The 18130-nt window shown below is 38.4% G+C and overlaps 1 protein-coding gene across 21 annotated transcripts in view; it reads right to left on the bottom strand.

Moving 5' to 3' along the window:
• The window catches only part of STK33 (serine/threonine kinase 33), a 168688-nt gene that overhangs the window by 59639 nt on the left and 90919 nt on the right, over positions 1-18130 (bottom strand). For 14 of the 21 annotated variants that reach the window (XM_081540800.1, XM_081540796.1, XM_081540790.1 and 11 more), the window contains 4 exons: positions 17009-17402; positions 15790-15903; positions 12957-13070; positions 4665-4769 (listed from right to left, as the gene is read on the bottom strand). In XM_081540800.1, the coding sequence (XP_081396926.1) occupies positions 4665-4769; positions 12957-13070; positions 15790-15903; positions 17009-17233 (558 nt within the window). In that variant the 5' untranslated portion in view covers positions 17234-17402. The remainder of the gene's footprint in view (positions 1-4664; positions 4770-12956; positions 13071-15789; positions 15904-17008; positions 17403-18130) is intronic. The other 7 variants (XM_081540805.1, XM_081540812.1, XM_081540808.1 and 4 more) reach the window with 1 other exon arrangement.

Below are 18130 nucleotides of genomic sequence, written 5' to 3'. Positions count from 1 at the left end.
CAAGTTGGGTTTATTCCAGGGATGCAAGGATTCTTCAATATACGCAAATCAATCAATGTGATACACCATATTAACAAACTGAAAGATAAAAACCATAGGATAATCTCAATAGATGCAGAAAAAGCCCTGGACAAAATTCAGCACCCATTTATGTTTAAAACTCTTCAAAAAATGGGTACAGAAGGAATCTACCTCAACATAGTAAAGGCCATATACAATAAGCCTACAGCAAACATTATTCTCAATGGTGAAAAACTTAAAGCATTCCGCCTAAGATCAGGAACAAGACAAGGGTGTCCACTTTTGCCACTATTATTCAACATAGTTATGGAAGTCCTAGCTACAGCAATCAGAGAAGAAAAAGAAATAAAAGGAATCCAGATCAGAAAAGAAGTAAAGCACTCACTGTTTGCAGATGACATGATACTGTACATAGAAAACACAAAGGATAGTATCAGAAAATTACTGGAGCTAATCAGTGAATTTAGCAAAGTTGCAAGATACAAAATCAATACACAGAAATCACTTGCATTTCTATATACTAACAATGAAAAATCAGAAAGAGAAATTAAGGAATCAATCTCATGTACCATTGCAACAAAAAGAATTAAATATCTAGGAATAAACTTACCTAAGGAAACAAAAGAACTACACACAGAAGATTATAAGACACTGATGAAAGAAATCAAAGATGATATAAACAGATTGAGAGATATTCCATGTTCCTGGGTAGGAAGAATCAATATTGTGAAAATGACTATATTACCAAATGCAATCTACAGATTCAATGTGATCCCTATCAAATTACCAATGGCATTTTTCATAGAACTAGAACAAAAAATTTCACAGTTCATATAGAAACACAAAAGACCCCAAATAGTGAAAGCAGTCTTGAGAAAGAATGGAACTGGAGGAATCAACCTTCCTGACTTCAGCTACAATCATCAAGACAGTATGGTACTGGCACAAAAAGAGAAACAAGATAGAAACCCCAGAAATAAACCCATGCACCTATGGGTACTTTATTTTTGACAAAAGAGGCAAGGATATACAATGGGGCAAAGACAACCTCTTCAATAAATGGTCCTGGGAAAACTGAACAGCTACATGTAAAAGAATGAAATTAGAACACTTCCTAACACCATACACAAAGATAAACTCAAAATGGATTAAAGACATAAACTAAGACCAGAAACTATAAAACTCTTAGAGGAAAACATAGGCAGAACACTCAATGACATAAATCAAAGCAAGATCCTCTATGACTGACCTCCTAGATTAACAAAAATAAAAACAAAAGTAAACAAGCGGGACCTGATTAAACTTAAAGGCTTTTGCACAGCAAAGGAAACTATAAGCAAGGTAAAAAGACAACCCTCAGAATGGCAGAAAATAATAGCAAATGAAACAACTGACAAAGGATTAATTTCCAAAATATACAAGCAGAACATACAACTCAATGCCAGAAAAACAAACAACCCAATCAAAAAGTGGGAAAAAGACCTAAACAGACATTTCTCCAAAGAAGACATACAGATGGCTAACAAACACATGAAAAGATGCTCAACATCACTCATTATTAGAGAAATGCAAATCAAAACTACAATGAGATATAACCTCACACTGGTCAGAATGGCCATCATCAAAAAATCTACAAACAATAAATGCTGGAGAGGGTGTGGAGAAAAGGGAACGCTCTTGTACTGTTGGTGGGAATGTAAATTGATATAGCCACTATGGAAGATGATATGGAGATTCCTTAAAACACTAGGAATAAAACCACCATATGACCCAGCAATCCCACTCCTAGTCATAACCCTGAGGAAACCAAAATTGAAAAAGACATATGTATCCCCTTGTTCTTTGCAGCACTATTTACAATAGCTAGAACATGGAAGCAACCTAGATGTTCATTGACAGACGAAAGGATAAAGAAGTTGTGGAACAAATACACATGGAATATTACTCAGCCATAAAAAGGGACACATTTGAGTCAGTTTTGATGAGGTGGATGAACCTAGAACCTGTTACACAGAGTGAAGTGAGTCAGAAAGAGAAAGATAAATATCGTATTCTAATGCACATATACGGAATCTAGAAAAATGGTACTGAAGAATTTATTTACAGGGCAGCAATGGAGAAACAGCCATAGAGAATAGACTTATGGACATGGGGAGGGGGGAAGAGATGGATGAGATGCATGGGAAGAGTATCATGGAAACTTATATTACCATATGTAAAATAGATACCCAACTGGAATTTGCTGTATGGCTCAGGAAACTCAAACAGGGGCTCTGTATCAACCTAGAGGGGTGGGATGGGGAGATGGGAGGGAGGTTCAAAAGGGAGGGGATATATGTATACCTATGGCTGATTCATGTTGAGGTTTGAGAGAAAACAGCAAAATTCTGTAAAGCAATCATCCTTCAATAAAAAGTAAATTGAAAAAAAAAAAGAATCTACCCAAAGCTGGGGAAAGTACCATGCAAAAAGATCAGAGGGAACAACGACTGAAGCCTCCACAAAGCCAGGAAGAGTTCCTATCTCCACTAGCCAGAGTGGAAAATCTCATAATTGATGGGACACTGGGCAGAGTACTCAGAAGGGTCTTACCTCATTAGTTAGGGAAAAATTAGCCCAGACCAAAGGCTCTGTGGTGCTACCAAACAGTTTAAATTCAGCTTCAAAAGTATCAAACTATTTCTAAATAACTCAACTATGTCTTGAATAAAACTCAAGAATAGTTGTAAGAATATAAAAGATTAGCTAGTATCCAATCAAAAATGAACAGACATAAAAAGAAGCAGGAAAATATAACTCATAATGAAGTGGGGGAAATCAATCACTTAAAATGGACCTAAAAATGGCACACATGATATAATTAATAGAAAAGGGCAGTAAAAGTTATTATAACTATATTTAAGAAGGAGGAGGAAATAGTGAGCATGTTACGTAGAAACATGGAAGATACAAAAATGACCCAAATCAAATTTCCACTAGAAAGTATAAACAGCATATATGATGTTACAGAAAAAAAGGTTATAGAATCTGAAGATATCACAATAGAAACTCTGCTAAATTCAATAAGGAGAGAACAAAGATTGAAAAAAAAATGAATAGAGAATCAGTAAGCTTTGGAAGATATCAAACAATCTCATGTGTACTTGAAAGTCCTTCAAGGCAGAAAAAATAATGGCCAAAATGTTCCTAAATTTTATGAAAACCATAAACTCACAGATCCAAGAAGCTCCATGAACCCCAAGCCAAGAAACATGAACACAGCTACACTAAGGCACAACACAATCAAACTGATTAAAACTAGTGATAAAGGGCAAAACTATTCTAAGAAGATCTGAGGATAAAATAAGTCACAACTCTAAGACTAAAAAACCAGAGAAGCCTTTTGGCATCATTGCCATTTACGGCCTCCTGTAAAGGTAACTGTCATCTCTAATAGTTATCAAGCACTCCTAATGAATCAAGCACAATGCATAACCCAAATTGACTGGGAAACTGGCAAAGGAAACAAAGAACAATAGCTAACATTCAATGAGATATAGGCTTTATACTCATTTTCCCACTTAATCCCTCCACAGCTAAATGTGGTTAATACTATTAACCCTGAATATTCATTGGAAGGACTGATGCTGAAGCTGAAGCTCCATTACTTTGGCCACCTGATGTGAAGAGCCAACTCACTGAAAAAGGCCCTGATCCTGGGAAAGATTGAAGGCAGGAGGAGAAGGGGGCAACACAGGATGAGACGGTTGGATGGCACCACCGACTCAATGGACATGAGTTTGAGCAAACTCCAGGAAATAGTGAAAGACAAGCAAGCCCAGCATGCTGCAGTCCACAGGGTTTCAAAGAGTTGGCCACGACTTAGCAATTGAAAAACAACTATCATTAAACCTATCTTACAGATGAGGAAATTTAAGTAGAGAGGTTGAGTAATTTGTCCATGGACTCACAACTAATAAGTGGTAGATCCAGGATTAAATTGTACAGGCAATCCAACCTAACACACCTAACTGCTATATCATACCACCTCCTAGCAGAGAAATACCCAAGCCCATGGGCAATAAACAACTTTTGCAGAATGGCAAACAACCATAGTAACTCTACTATGAAGCTAACCTTGCAGAATTATGACACTATTCCAAGGGACTCTAATGCAGAGCCAAGGACCAAAGCAAAAAGGAAAGCCACTTCTAAGGAAGCTCTGATCACTACTGGGTTATATCTGAAGTTGTTTCATTTTTTTCCCAACATGCCACCAGAAATATCACTGAAGACATCAATCTAATCATCAGACACCTAACTATACAATCAACAATAAAACGTCCTCCAGAATGCTTTTCATCAATCTCCACTGACAGAGTGCCAAAGACATGAGCCACTGTGTCCCAAAGAGACTACTTCTCAAGGGGATGATAGTAATTTTGTAAAAATAACAACTTTCAGAATGCAGCACCTGATAAAGCTTTGCCTTTAACTATAATCTGCCAGGCTCCTCTGTTCATGGAATTCTCCAGGCAAGAATATTGCAACGAGCTGCCATTTGCTTCTCCAGGAGATCTTCCCAACCCAGGGATTGAACCGGGGTCTCCCACATTCCAGACAGATTCTTTACCCTCTGAGCCTCCAGGGAAATCCAGCTTTACCTTAGGTGTCTCAAATACTTGTTCCAGATGTATGATGTGTTCATGTTTCACACTTTTTAGGATGTTCACTTCCCGTTCAAGTAACTTCACAGCAGAGCTTCCAGCCTTAGATGATGAGGAAATACAGATTTCACATAAGAATTTCGTTACCGCATACCTCAGTATAAAAGTTAGAGTTATTTTATATTTTTTCCTATATTTTTTTCAGAAAGTTCCTTTTCCAAAAGATAATATGCAACCTATCTGCATGATAAGATTAATGTATACCCTTTCTTTCCTTTGCCCAGTTTTAAGAGATAATTCAGCCTCAAATCATATTTGGTTCTTGGATGGTTTCTATAAATTAGCTAACAACATGGTCTCTGTCATATCACAAAATTATTGCAGCTCTTAATATGCTTTTTGGTATTTCCTTCAAAATTATGTTGATCCTTTGATGGTGGCATAATAAAAACTAAATCTACTTTCTAGGGATGTCAATTAGAAAATGGATATAAGGCATCTGTCTCATTAAATGTCAGTTATTGGTAAAACAAAATGTTTTTGTTTCCATTACATTTATATACATATCAAAAGGAAACAATAGGCAGTTGAGATGCTACACTTAGCCCTGCATTTTATCACTTCCTAGTCCCCCAGCCTCAAAAATTTGATAGAGAGAGAAAGAGTAGGAGAGAAAGAGTACACAATGGAGATGGAGATTTTTGCCTTGAGACCAACCTAACTCCAAATTTCCTCCTTAGGTGAAATCCTTAACCATACCTGACTAGACTGTCAGGTGTGGATGCAAGTAACTGATTGTCTACACCATCATCTAAGATACTCCAGAAGGGCTTTCTCCACCTTTACCAGCACTACCACCATCCCAATCATCATCCCTTCTGATATCTAAATTACCATAATCATTCAAGAATAAACACTGTCCTCATTCACATAAAAATATCCTTGAAAGGAATAACAAAGTCCTTACTCCTCCCTCCTCCCTCCTAACCCACCCCCTCCCCCTAAGTTAGAAGAGACACAATAGTTCCTGAAGGACTTGGAAAGAGATTGATCATAAGGCAAATTTTCCCTAGTTAAAATTTTACCTACTATCATCCCTGCTTTTAAGTATCTTTACCCTTTAAACATTACCATCTCAAGAGTGATAGGAAACTGCCCACGCACTGTGCCCCACCCATGAAGGATGAATCCTAGAGGAGAAATAACTTTATATTTATCAAGAGAACTAATGACTTCGAGGAATAAATTCCTTTCGAGACTAGACATGGACAGATATCACAATTTCTCCTAATAATTCATCTCAAGCCTATTCCTCCATCCCACCACAAATGGTTTATCTCTATTTAATGCAGTAATATATTGTCCAATTCATATATTGACTATATAATTTTATTTCACTATCTTGGTATCCTGAAAAGTCTCAGCATCAACATCTATGTGCAAGATTATCAATTCCTAAAGTTGCAAGCAACTGACTATATAACTCTAAAACCTAAGCCTAACCCTATCTGACAGCAAAGAAACAAAGGAAATCCCATTTAGTTAATTCTAGGGATTTCTGGAAGGACTCTGGCTCTCCCCTTATTAAGATTTAATGTTACTTTATTAAACTTAGGGGGAAATGATATGTAATTTCCTATAGTTTGTTTTTTAAAGAATACATATAACCTACTATTTCATTTTATAAATGTAATAACACAGACCCAAGAAAAAAACATCATAGTAATGTTGTCTTTTATTTTTCCTCAAGCACAGAAATTGTTTTCAAGTTGATGAAATGATCAGTTATAAAGTCTGAGGACTTAGATTCTTGCTTAAAGAGAAGCCCACTCCATTCTTCACTCCAGTGCAATCTAGTGAGAAATACAGTGGATACAAGGTAAACAGTACAGAGGAGAGCTGGAGAGAAAGTGATTCAAATGGAAAGAGCTGGTAAGATGAATAAACAGAGTTGGCTATCAATGAGGAAATAATGAATGAAAGGAAAGGAGAGGATAGGGCAAAGTATATCAGAACCACATCAGGAGAGACTATCAGGACCTACTGCTCACTAAGAAGACAATGCTAGCCCACAACACTACATCTACATATACTGTTAATCAACCTCATCTTCAACTGACTCTGGTAAAAGAAAGAAAGTGAAAGTGAAAGTCACTCAGTCATGTCCCACTCTTTGCAATTACATGGACTAAACAGTCCATGGAATTCTCTAGGACAGAATACTGGAGTGGGTAGCATATCCCTTGGGTATGGCTGGGTGCAGCAGACTTGGGTATGGCATAAGCCCTCTTGGAGGAGGTTGCCATTAACCCCACCACAGAGCTGCCAGAACTTACACAGGACTGGGGAAATAGACTCTTGGATGGCACAAACAGAACCTTGTGCACACCAGGACTCAGGAAAAAGGAGCAGTGACCCCACAAGAGACTGATCTAGACTTGTCTGGGAGTATCCAGGAGTCTCTGGCAGAGGTGTGGGTTGGTGGTGGCCTGCTGCAGGGTTGGGGGCACTGAGTGTAGCAGTACATGCATGGGACCTTTTGAAGGAGATTGCCATTATCTTCATTACCTCCACCATATGTTTCAGTTCAGTCGCTCAGTCATGTCCGACTCTTTGCGACCCCATGAATCACAGCAGGCCAGGCCTCCCTGTCCATCACCAACTCCCAGAGTTTACTCAAACCCATGTCCATCGAGTTGGTGATGCCATCCAACCATCTCATCCTCTGTCATCCCCTTCTCCTCTTGCCCCCAATCCTTCCCAGCATCAGGGCCTTTTCCAATGAGTCAACTCTTCGCATGAGGTGGCCAAAGTACTGGAGTTTCAGCTTCAACATCAGTTCTTCCAATGAACACCCAGGACTGATCTCCTTTAGGATGGACTGGCTGGATCACCTTGCTGTCCAAGGGACTCTCAAGAGTCTTCTTCAACACCACAATTCAAAAGCACCAATTCTTTGGCGCTCAGCTTTCTTCACTGTCCAACTCTCACATCCATACATGACCACTGGAAAAACCATAGCCTTGACTAGATGGACCTTTGTTGGCAAAGTAATGTCTCTGCTTTTAAATATGCTATCTAGGTTGGTCATAACCTTCCTTCCAAGGAGTAAGTGTCTTTTAATTTCATGGCTGCAATCACTATCAAGAGTGATTTTGGAGCCCCCAAAAATAAAGTCTGACACTGTTTCCCCATCTATTTCCCATGAAGTGATGGGACCAGATGCCATGATCTTAGTTTTCTGAACGTTGAGCTTTAAGCCAACTTTTTCACTCTCCTCTTTCACTTGTATCAAGAGGCCCTTTAGGTCTTCTTCACTTTCTGCCATAAGGGTGGTGTCATCTGCATATCTGAGGTTATTGATATTTCTCCTGGCAATCTTGATTCCAGCTTGTGTTTCTTCCAGCTCAGTGTTTCTCATGATGTACTCTGCATATAAGTTAAATAAGCAGGGTGACAATATACAGCCTTGACGTACTCCTTTTCCTATTTGGAACCAGTTTGTTGCTCCATGTCCAGTTCTAACTGTTGTTTCATGACCTGCATACAGGTTTCTCAAGAGACAGGTCAGATGGTCTGGTATTCCCATCTCTTTCAGAATATTCCACAGTTTATTGTGATCCACAGTGTCAAAGGCTTTGGCATAGTCAATAAAGCAGAAATAGATGTTTTTCTGGAACTCTCTTGCTTTTTCGATGATCCATCGGATGTTGGCAATTTGATCTCTGGTTCCTCTGCCTTTTCAAAAACCAGCTTGAACATCTGGAAGTTCATGGTTCATGTATTGCTGAAGCCTGGCTTGGAGAATTTTGAGCATTACTTTGCTAGCCTGTGAGATGAGTGCAATTGTGCCATAGTTTGAGCATTCTTTGGCATTGCCTTTCTTTGGCATTGGAATGAAAACTGACCTTTTTCCAGTCCTGTGGCCACTGCTGAGTTTTCCAGATTTGCTAGCATATTGAGTGCAGCACTTTCACAGCATCATCTTTGAGGATTTGAAAGAGCTCAACTGGAATTCCATCACCTCCACTAGCTTTGTTCGTAGTGATGCCTTCTAAGGCCCACTTGAGTTCACATTCCAGGATGTCTGGCTCTAGGTGAGTGATCACACCAGCGTGATTATCTGGGTCATGAAGATCTTTTTTGTACAGTTCTTCTGTGTATTCTTGCCACCTCTTCTTAATATCTTCTGGTTCTGTTAGGTCCATACCATTTCTGTCCTTTATCGAGCCCATCTTTGCATGAAATGTTCCCTTGGTATCTCTAATTTTCTTGAAGAGATCTCTAGTCTTTCCCATTCTGTTGTTTTCCTCTATTTCTTTGCATTGATCGCTGAGGAAGGCTTTCTTATCGTTCCTTGCTATTCTTTGGAACTCTGCATTCAGATGGGAATATCTTTCCTTTTCTCCTTTGCTTTTCACTTCTCTTCTTTCAACAGATATTTGTAAGTCCTCCTCAGACAGCCATTTTGCTTTTTTGCATTTCTTTTCCATGGGGATGGTCTTGATCCCTGCAGACTTAAATCACCATGGTTTGTCCCCAGGTAAATAACAGGGAGGGAACACAGCTCCACCCATCAACAGAAAATTGGATTAAAGATTTACTGAGCTTGGCCTCAACCATCAGAACAAGACCCAGTTTTCCCCTCAGTCAGTCCCTCCCATCAGGAAGCTTCCATAAGCCTCTTAACCTTCTCCATCAGAGGGCAGACAGACTGAAAACCACAATCACAGAAAACTAACCAATCTGATCACATGGACCACAGCCTTGTCTAACTCAATGAAACTATGAGCCTTGCCGTGTAGGGCCACCCAAGATGGACTGGTCATGGTGGAGAGTTCTGACAAAATGTGGTCCACTGGAGAACGGAATGGCAAACTACTTCAGTATTCTTGCCTTGAGAACCCCATGAACAGTATGAAAAGGCAAAAAGATAGGACACTGAAAGGTGAACTCCCCAGGTGGGTAGATGCCCAATATGCTACTGGAGATCAGTGGAGAAATAACTCCAGAAAGAATGAAGAGATGGAGCCAAAGCAAAAACAACATGCAGTTGTGGACGTGACTGGTGATGGAAGCAAAGTCCAATACTATAAAGAACAATATTGCATAGGAACCTGGAATGTTAGGTCCATGAACCAAGGCAAATTGGAAGTGGTCAAACAGGAGACGGCAAGAGTGAACGTCGACATTTTAAGAATCAGCAAACTAAAATGGACTGGAATGGGTGAATTTAACTCAGATGACCATTATATCTACTACTGTGGGCAAGAATCCCTTAGAAGAAATGGAGTAGCCATCATAGTCAACAAAAGAGTCCAAAATGCAGTACTTGGATGCAATCTCAAAAACAATAGAATGATCTCTGTTCGTTTCCAAGGCAAACCATTCAATATCACAGTAATCCAAGTCTATGCCCCGACCAGTAATGCTGAAGAAGCTGAAGTTGAATGGTTCTATGAAGACCTATAAGACCTTCTAGAACTAACACCCAAAAAAGATGTCCTTTTCATTATAGGGGACTGGGATGCAAAAGCAGGAAATCAAGAAATACCTGGAGTTAACAGGCAAATTTGGCTTTGGAGTACAGAATGAAGCAGAAAAAGATTAATCAAGTTTTGCCAAGAGAACACATTGGTCATAGAAAACACCCTCTTCCAGCAACACAAGAGAAGACTCTACACATGGACATCACCAGATGGTCAATACCAAAATCAGATTGATTATATTATTTGCAGCCAAAAATGGAGAAACTCTATACAGTCAGCACAAACAAGACTGGGAGCTGACTGTGGCTCAGATCATGAACTCCTTATTGCCAAATTCAGACTTAAATTGAAGAAAGTAGGGAAAAACCACTAGACCATTCAGGTATGACCTAAATCAAATCCCTTACAATTATACAGTAGAAGTGAGAAATAGATTCAAGGATTAGAATTGATAGACAGTGCCTGAAGAACTATGGACAGAAGTTTGTGAAATTGTACAGGAGGCAGGGATGAAGACCATCCCCAGGAAAAAGAAATGCAAGAAAGCAAAATGGCTGTCTGAGGAGGCCTTACAAATAGCTGTGAAAAGAAGAGAAGTGAAAAGCAATGGAGGAAAGGAAAGATATACCCATTTGAATGCAGAGTTCCAAAGAATAGCAAGGGGAGATAAGAAAGCCTTCCTCAGTGATCAATGCAAAGAAATAAGAGGAAAACAATAGAATGGGAAAGACTAGAGATCTCTTCAAGAAAATTAGAGATACCAAGGGAACATTTCATGCAAAGATGGGCACAATAAAGGACAGAAATGGTATGGACCTAACAGAACCAGAAGATATTAGGAAGAGGTGGCAAGAATATACAGAGGAACTGTACAAAAAAGATCTTCACAACCTAGATAATCACGCTGGTGTGATCACTCACCTAGAGCCAGACATCCTGAAATGTGAACTCAAGTGGGCCTTAGGAAGCATCACTACGAACAAAGCTAGTGGAGGTGATGGAATTCCAGTTGAGCTCTTTCAAATCCTCAAAGATGATGCTGTGAAAGTGCTGCACTCAATATGCCAGCAAATTTGGAAAATGCAGCATTGGCCACAAGACTAGAAATGGTCAGTTTTCATTCCAATCCCAAAGAAAGGCAAAGCCAAAGAATGCTCAAACTATGGCACAATTGCACTCATCTCACAGGCTAGCAAATTATTGTTCAAAATTCACTAAGCCAGGCTTCAATAGTATGTGAACCATGAACTTCCAGATGTTCAAGCTGGACTTAGAAAAGACAGAGGAACCAGAGATCAAATTGCCAACATCTGTTGGATCATTGAAAAGGCAAGAGAGTTCCAGAAAAACATCTATTTCTGCTTTGTGACTATGCCAAAGCCTTTGGCTGTGTGGATCACAACAAACTGTGGAAAATTCTTAAAGATATGGGAATACCAGACCACCTGACCTGCCTCTTGAGAAATCTGTACACAGGTCAGGAAGCAACAGTTAGAACTGGACATGGAACAACAGACTGGTTCCAAATAGGGAAAGGAGTACGTCAAGGCTGTATAGTCACCTGTTTATTTAACTTATAGGCAGAGTACATCATGAGAAATGCCGGGCTAGGTAAAGCACAAGCTAGAATCAAGATTGCCAGGAGAGATATCAATAACCTCAGATATGCAGATGACACCACCCTTATGAAGAAAATAAAGAACTAAAAAGCCTCGTGATGAAAGTGAAAGAGGAGAGTGGAAAAGTTGGCTTAAAACTCAACATAGAAAACTACGATCATGGCATCTGGTCCCATTACTTCATGGCAAATAGATGGGGAAACAATGGAAACAGTGACAGACTTTATTTTGAGGGGCTCCAAAATCACTGCAGATGGTCACTGCAGCCATGAAATTAAAAAGATGCTTGCTCCTTGGAAGAAAAGTTATGACCAACCTAAACAGCATATTAAAAAGCATAGACATTACTTTGCCAACAAAGGTCCATCTAGTCAAAGCTATGGTTTTTCCAGTAGTCATGTATGGATGTGAGATTTGGACTATAAAGAAAGCTGCATGTCGAAGAATTGATACTTTTGAGCTGTGGTGTTGGAGAAGACTCTTGAGAGTCCCTTGGACAGCAAGGAGATCCAACCAGCCGATCCTAAAGGAGATCAGTCCTGAATATTCATTGGAAGGACTGATGCTGAAACTGAAACTCCAATACTTTGGCCACCTGATGTGAAGAGCTGACTCACTGGAAAAGACCCTGATGCTGGGAAAGATTGAAGGCGAGAGGAGAAGGGGACAACAGAGGATGAGATAGTTGGATGGCATATCCGACTCAATGGACATGAGTTTGAATAAACTCCGGGAGTTGGTGATTGACAGGGAGGTCTGGCATGCTGCAGCCCATAGAGTCACAGAGAGTCGGACATGACTGAGTGACTGAACTAAACTGAAGCCTTTCCCTTCTCCAGGGGATCTTCCCGATTGAACTAGGTCTCCCGCATTGCAGGCGGATTCTTTACAAGCTGAGCCACAAGGGAAGCCCAAGAATACTGGAGTGGGTGGCTTATTCCTTCTCCAGCAGATCTTCTCAACCCAGGAATTGAATGGGGGTCTCCTGCATTGCAGGTGGATTCTTTGCCAAGTGAGCAATTAGGGAAGCCCTGAAGGCTAGAGAAATACTCACATTTCTCCAGGGCAACAGCCCAGGCCCTGTCCCTAAGGGTCAGCTGTATTAGTGTGAAAAATTGTACTGCCTACCCCACCTTGCACTAGAACTGCACCCTCAGTATGATGCTGTTAAGAAGCCTTACCTTTTCTTTGTTCACTTTTTTAATTGCCCACTTAGTTTCTCTTTCCTTGTCTATGGCTTCAATGACCATTCCAAAGCTCCCTTGTCCCAATATTCTTCCAAAGGTATAGATTTCCTAGATAAAAAAATAAGAGTTCTTTTGTCTTTCTCTGCCATTCATCGGGTATGACAAATGAACATATAATACTGACAGGCATCCACCCAAGGGAAGACTGACTCTGCTCCAGGGTAAAATCAAATAGAAGACACCAACACCAAGTATTTGCTTCAATCTTAATAAACACATCTTAATTAAGCAAAAATAAGCTTTGATGAGTCTTATTAAATATCCTTTAGAGAAAAACCATAAAAATCCTAATGAGTAAATGTGAAAAACTTCAAATATATAAAAAATTAAACTCTTATAAAATATAATATTAAAGAAATGTCTTCATAAGAAAAAGAATGGACTATTAACACATGTATACAAATATGTTGATATATATTGTATATTTGTGTAAAATAAGTTGTCCAAAAAATTATTCCCAAACTCTGAGAACTATACTATAAAATCAACACATATTAACCATTAGACAACTGGTTTCCTGTTTACCAAATAACCCTTTTTCTTTATCTTCATTGTTTCTACTAAATAATCATTTTTGTTGTTTTATTTCTTTTTGTTTTAGGAAAAGGATTACATAAATCCTTTTTTATATTTATATTAAAGTTTTTAACATAAATAAGTATTGAGAAAAAAATTAAAACCATCCATAGTAACATTATTCAAACCAAGGATCCTTCTGTTTATCATTTCACTCCTGCTTACAAAGACAGAATGCACTGTCTTGACAACACCAGCATTCCATTTCATGCTGTAAAATAACAAGCAGGTAACTCATTTACACTTTCAGTTCTTGTGAATTTGGTTGGAGAGTCAGTCTCCCTGATCTAAATCAACTCCAGGGCATTAACAAGAGTTTCTGGACCCATTATGCCCAGCGATTAGAACAAGAGAGAACCCCTGAGCTAACGTCACTGGGGGAAGTCTCTCTTGGAGACTTCTTAGAGCCTGCCTTAGAGACGCCAGGTTCCTCCTGTGTGACTACTTTCATCTGCACCCTACAACAGAAAAACTACTGCTAGACTTCATATTTTCTACTGCTTACATTCCTTTCTGACTTTTGTAAAAGAAGATGGAGTATCCAACTAATTACTTACCTACTTCACAAACGGCTTTTCTGCCTAACTCTGCACCATGGTAATTGTTCTTTTATTTTGACTTTTTTCAACATGTATGCACTGGTCCTCAAACACTATTATTACTCTCTTGCTTACAAATATTTGGACTCATTTTTTTCCTTCCAAGATGGTCTAGAAACAATTTTTTATCCTTTAAAAAGCCTGCCTGAAAACTTGCAGGCAAAATATTGATGCTTAGTGCATGAGGAAAAAGGAGAAGAAAGAAACGGAAGGGAGGAGAGAGAAGAAGAGAGGAAGCAAGGAGAGGAAAAAAGGGCAAGGAAAAGAGGCAGAGGGCGAAAAGGGAAGACGCAGAAAGGGAAAGGAAAAAGAAGAAAAGGAAAATGTTCAGCTTCAACATGTAGATTTTTCTTAGCTATCTTCTTGTAATACATGCTTTGGGGGCTACAAAGATGAATAAAACATAATTCCTGTTTTCTTATAATTTGTCTCATGTCTGACTCAATGGACATGAATTTGAACAAACTCTGGAAGATAGTGGAGGACAGAGCCTGTCATGCTGCAGTCCAGCAAAGAGCCAGACACGACTTAGTGACTGCACAACAACAGCATCATTTGTAACTCCAGAGATAAGATTTTTACTTAAGTCACACAGTCTTAAGTTAAAAGAAAAAATACAAAATGACACTGGGGCCAGAGACCAGAGCTAAAATTCTGGGAACATAAGGGAAAATGGTATGAAAGTGATGGCTTCTGAGAAGCATGTGGGAGAACAAAGGCAACGGAAAGAAGGAAAATTGAGAATTTTTTCCATAATCCAATCAAGGAATGAATGAGTGAGCTGATAAATGAATATATTTTTCTTTTATAAAAGCTTTTATGACTAAATTTAAAACAGTAAATTTGTGGATTTTTAATGCATGTCTTTTGTAAGATTTTGTAAGACTTAACAAAATCTTTAATAGGGGAAGATTTAAGCTTTCAGGTCAGAATTTCTTAGAAAGTTTTTCTGATCACTTCAAGTAAATTGCTAAATATTTTTTAAAACAATTGTTCAAAGTTATTTAACATTAATGGAATTTTCCTCTTGTAGTTGTTCCTGTTGTAGTTCCTTCAATCTAGCATTAAAGGAACACATTTTAATTTCTAAGATGGTATTAAATTTAAGTCACATTTGCATATAAGAACTACAATCCTGGGAAGAAAAATATTGGTATTCACTCAATCACAAGCTGGAGAAAAATGGGCAAGTCCACGAGGGAAATTTTGGCCTCCCTACTGGTCATCAAAGAAGTGAACAGCCAAACCATCTAAGTCATCTGGTCTCTCTCTGCCTCTCAAATAGGTCTATACAAAGATTTCACAACTGCCCTCAGCAACTGGCAAGACTTGGAGACCAAATGCTCTCCTTTTAGCTAATAAATGCCCTCCACTTTAATTATGCAAGTCAAGTTACATCTCTATGAACAGCAAAAATAATTAGTCTACATTTTCTTTAGTAAAGACTTTAACAATCTTAAAAATGGATAAGTTTCTTCTTTTCTTTTCTTTCCTTTCCTTAGAGACTTACTTTTTAAATCACTTTTGTCGTGAACATTGACTTAGAAGAAATCTGAAAATTTTCTAGTAGCTTCAGTTTGCCCTCTATATACCTGAATAGCAGCTCCATTGTCCATCCTTATGTGAGGAACTTTTCCTTCTGTGAAGTTGCCCCGACCCCACTGCTGTTGAGATGGTTTTCTCTCTACATTTGAAGATTTTGAGGGCTTGAACCAAAAAGAAATTTTAATATTAACATTAAGATACAATATACTTGTTGACAAAGTAAGAACCCTAATTTAGATAATCCGAAAATTTTTAAATATGTGTCAAGATATTTATTGTATACAAGATAGTTTATCGCCTCTTTCAAATTCAAAGCCCTATATAATTCATTCACTCATTAGGCTAAAAGAGGCCTTAAGAAGTTATACAATCTAATCTCCTGAATCCAGGCAATTCTACATGATGACCTGCACAGAAGATAAATCAGGACTTAAAATCTTTAAAATCACAAGAGAAGGCAACTTCACAGTTTTCTCAATCACTCTTGTTTCAAGACATAACAATCATCTCAAATAGGTTATACACAAGAAATTACTGACCAGACATTCACAAAATATGCTTTGAATGAAAATAACATAGCAACAATTCACTCAGAGACATCTATATGGCAATAACTATACCATAATACAATTCACAAATAACAGTCTAGAGTGAAAATTTGAAAAAGGTATAAATTTGAGGATTGAGAACCTAACTTTTCTTAAACTTACTGCTCTCTGTCTCCAAATTTATGCTCTATCAATGACAATCTTTCAGAGTGCCTCTTCTCTATAAAGGCAAACATACCCAAACCAGTCCAACTGGGTATTCACAGATTGTAACTAAGGCAAATCAATTTTGTAAGGTATAGTTGATATTCCATCTAGATAACCAGGAACTGTCTTAAATAATAACCACCCTGTATTTAACCACAATCATAAATCTCATTCTGCATCAGTTGAAGAAAACGCCCCCAAATTCAGGTTTAATTCAATTTGAAAACCAATCCATTTCCATATAAACCATTTTTTTAATAAAAGCTGGAATAACATTCCAAATTATTTATAATCCTGGGAAATCATTAATTTGGGGCAATGGCTGGTTAACAGAATGAAAGAAATTATCAACCGATTTTTCTTACCTCTTCTGTAAGAAAGAAATGTTACCTTAATGGTAAAGAAGGCAATGAATTAGCTGACAAGGGCCCATGGATAAGGATGACTGTAGGGATGGGATTAGGGAATGGGACATCAACTTGTGTTGAGATGGAGAATCTTTAATATTTACCGACTCTTTTCCAGAGGTAGCATCTTTGCTGGCTCCTTTTTCTTTTTTTTTTTCTGGTGAAACTATAAATTCTGAACTACCTGTGCTTGATGTCTGTGACATTTCCACCACTGACATTGGAGAAAGCTTTGTTTTACAAGAACATATACAAAGTGCATTTTTCTGAGAAGCAGATGAGCAGTGGGAGCACTTTGTGGGTTTTTTACCACAGCTGCTATCAGCCATTTGCTTAACTCTGCAACAAAAGCAACTTTATTAAAAGAAAGATGTTTCCACTGTTTGAGAAAAAGAACCAGACCAAAAAGGAAAAGGTAGGCTGATGGTGAAAACTGTAACTTCCAATGGTGAGGTCCTTAGGTTAATGATGCACTCGACTTCCAGTCACACATGAGAGCTGCAGGAAGAAAAGAAATCTCCATTTAGAAAACTCTTTCTTATCCTATCACTCTCCTAGAAATCAAAGACAAACTAGCAACTAGCACCAAAAGCATCCTGCCTATACAATAAAAGTTAATATTTACAACAAAATTAGAATACATTTCTAAAAACCAATACATTCTCATCTTCCAGAATTGACTCCTTGAACTCCAGACATTTATTTAACAGCCCAAAGAATCACCCTCTGAACTGCTAACAAGTGTGGTCTAAGGAAATTTGGTGGGTTGATATAAATTTTTTAAAATAAAGTAGAATAAAATAGATAAATACATGAGAGTATTTTGCATAGCTCCTTGGTAAGCTCTGTGAAACTTTAAAAAAACTACATAGTTACGAATGTATAGAACGTGTGTGTGTGTGTGTGTACACTTGGTCACAATATAAAATGCATTTCATAAGGTGGGTTGTCATAAATAAAAAAGGCTTTAAAATACCTGTATAAAACATACATTACTGTGGTTTCAAAATTTAATGAGCCTCTGTCTACATATTATCAGAGCAAATCCATGCTGTTGTGTGCTCAGCCGCTAAGTCACGTCTGACTCTTTACACCCCATGTACTATCTAGCCCACCAGGCTCCTCTGTCCATGGGATTTCCCAGGCAAGAATACTGGAGTGGGTTGCCATTTTCTCCTCCAGGGGATCTTCTCAACCCAGGGATTAAGAACCTGTGTCTCCTTCAT

This window comes from Giraffa tippelskirchi, chromosome 11 (genome assembly GCF_054371585.1).
Source record: "Giraffa tippelskirchi isolate mGirTip1 chromosome 11, T2T-mGirTip1v1.2.pri, whole genome shotgun sequence".
Taxonomy (NCBI): Eukaryota; Metazoa; Chordata; class Mammalia; order Artiodactyla; family Giraffidae; genus Giraffa; species Giraffa tippelskirchi.
This window is presented reverse-complemented; position numbering and strand designations above follow the sequence as displayed.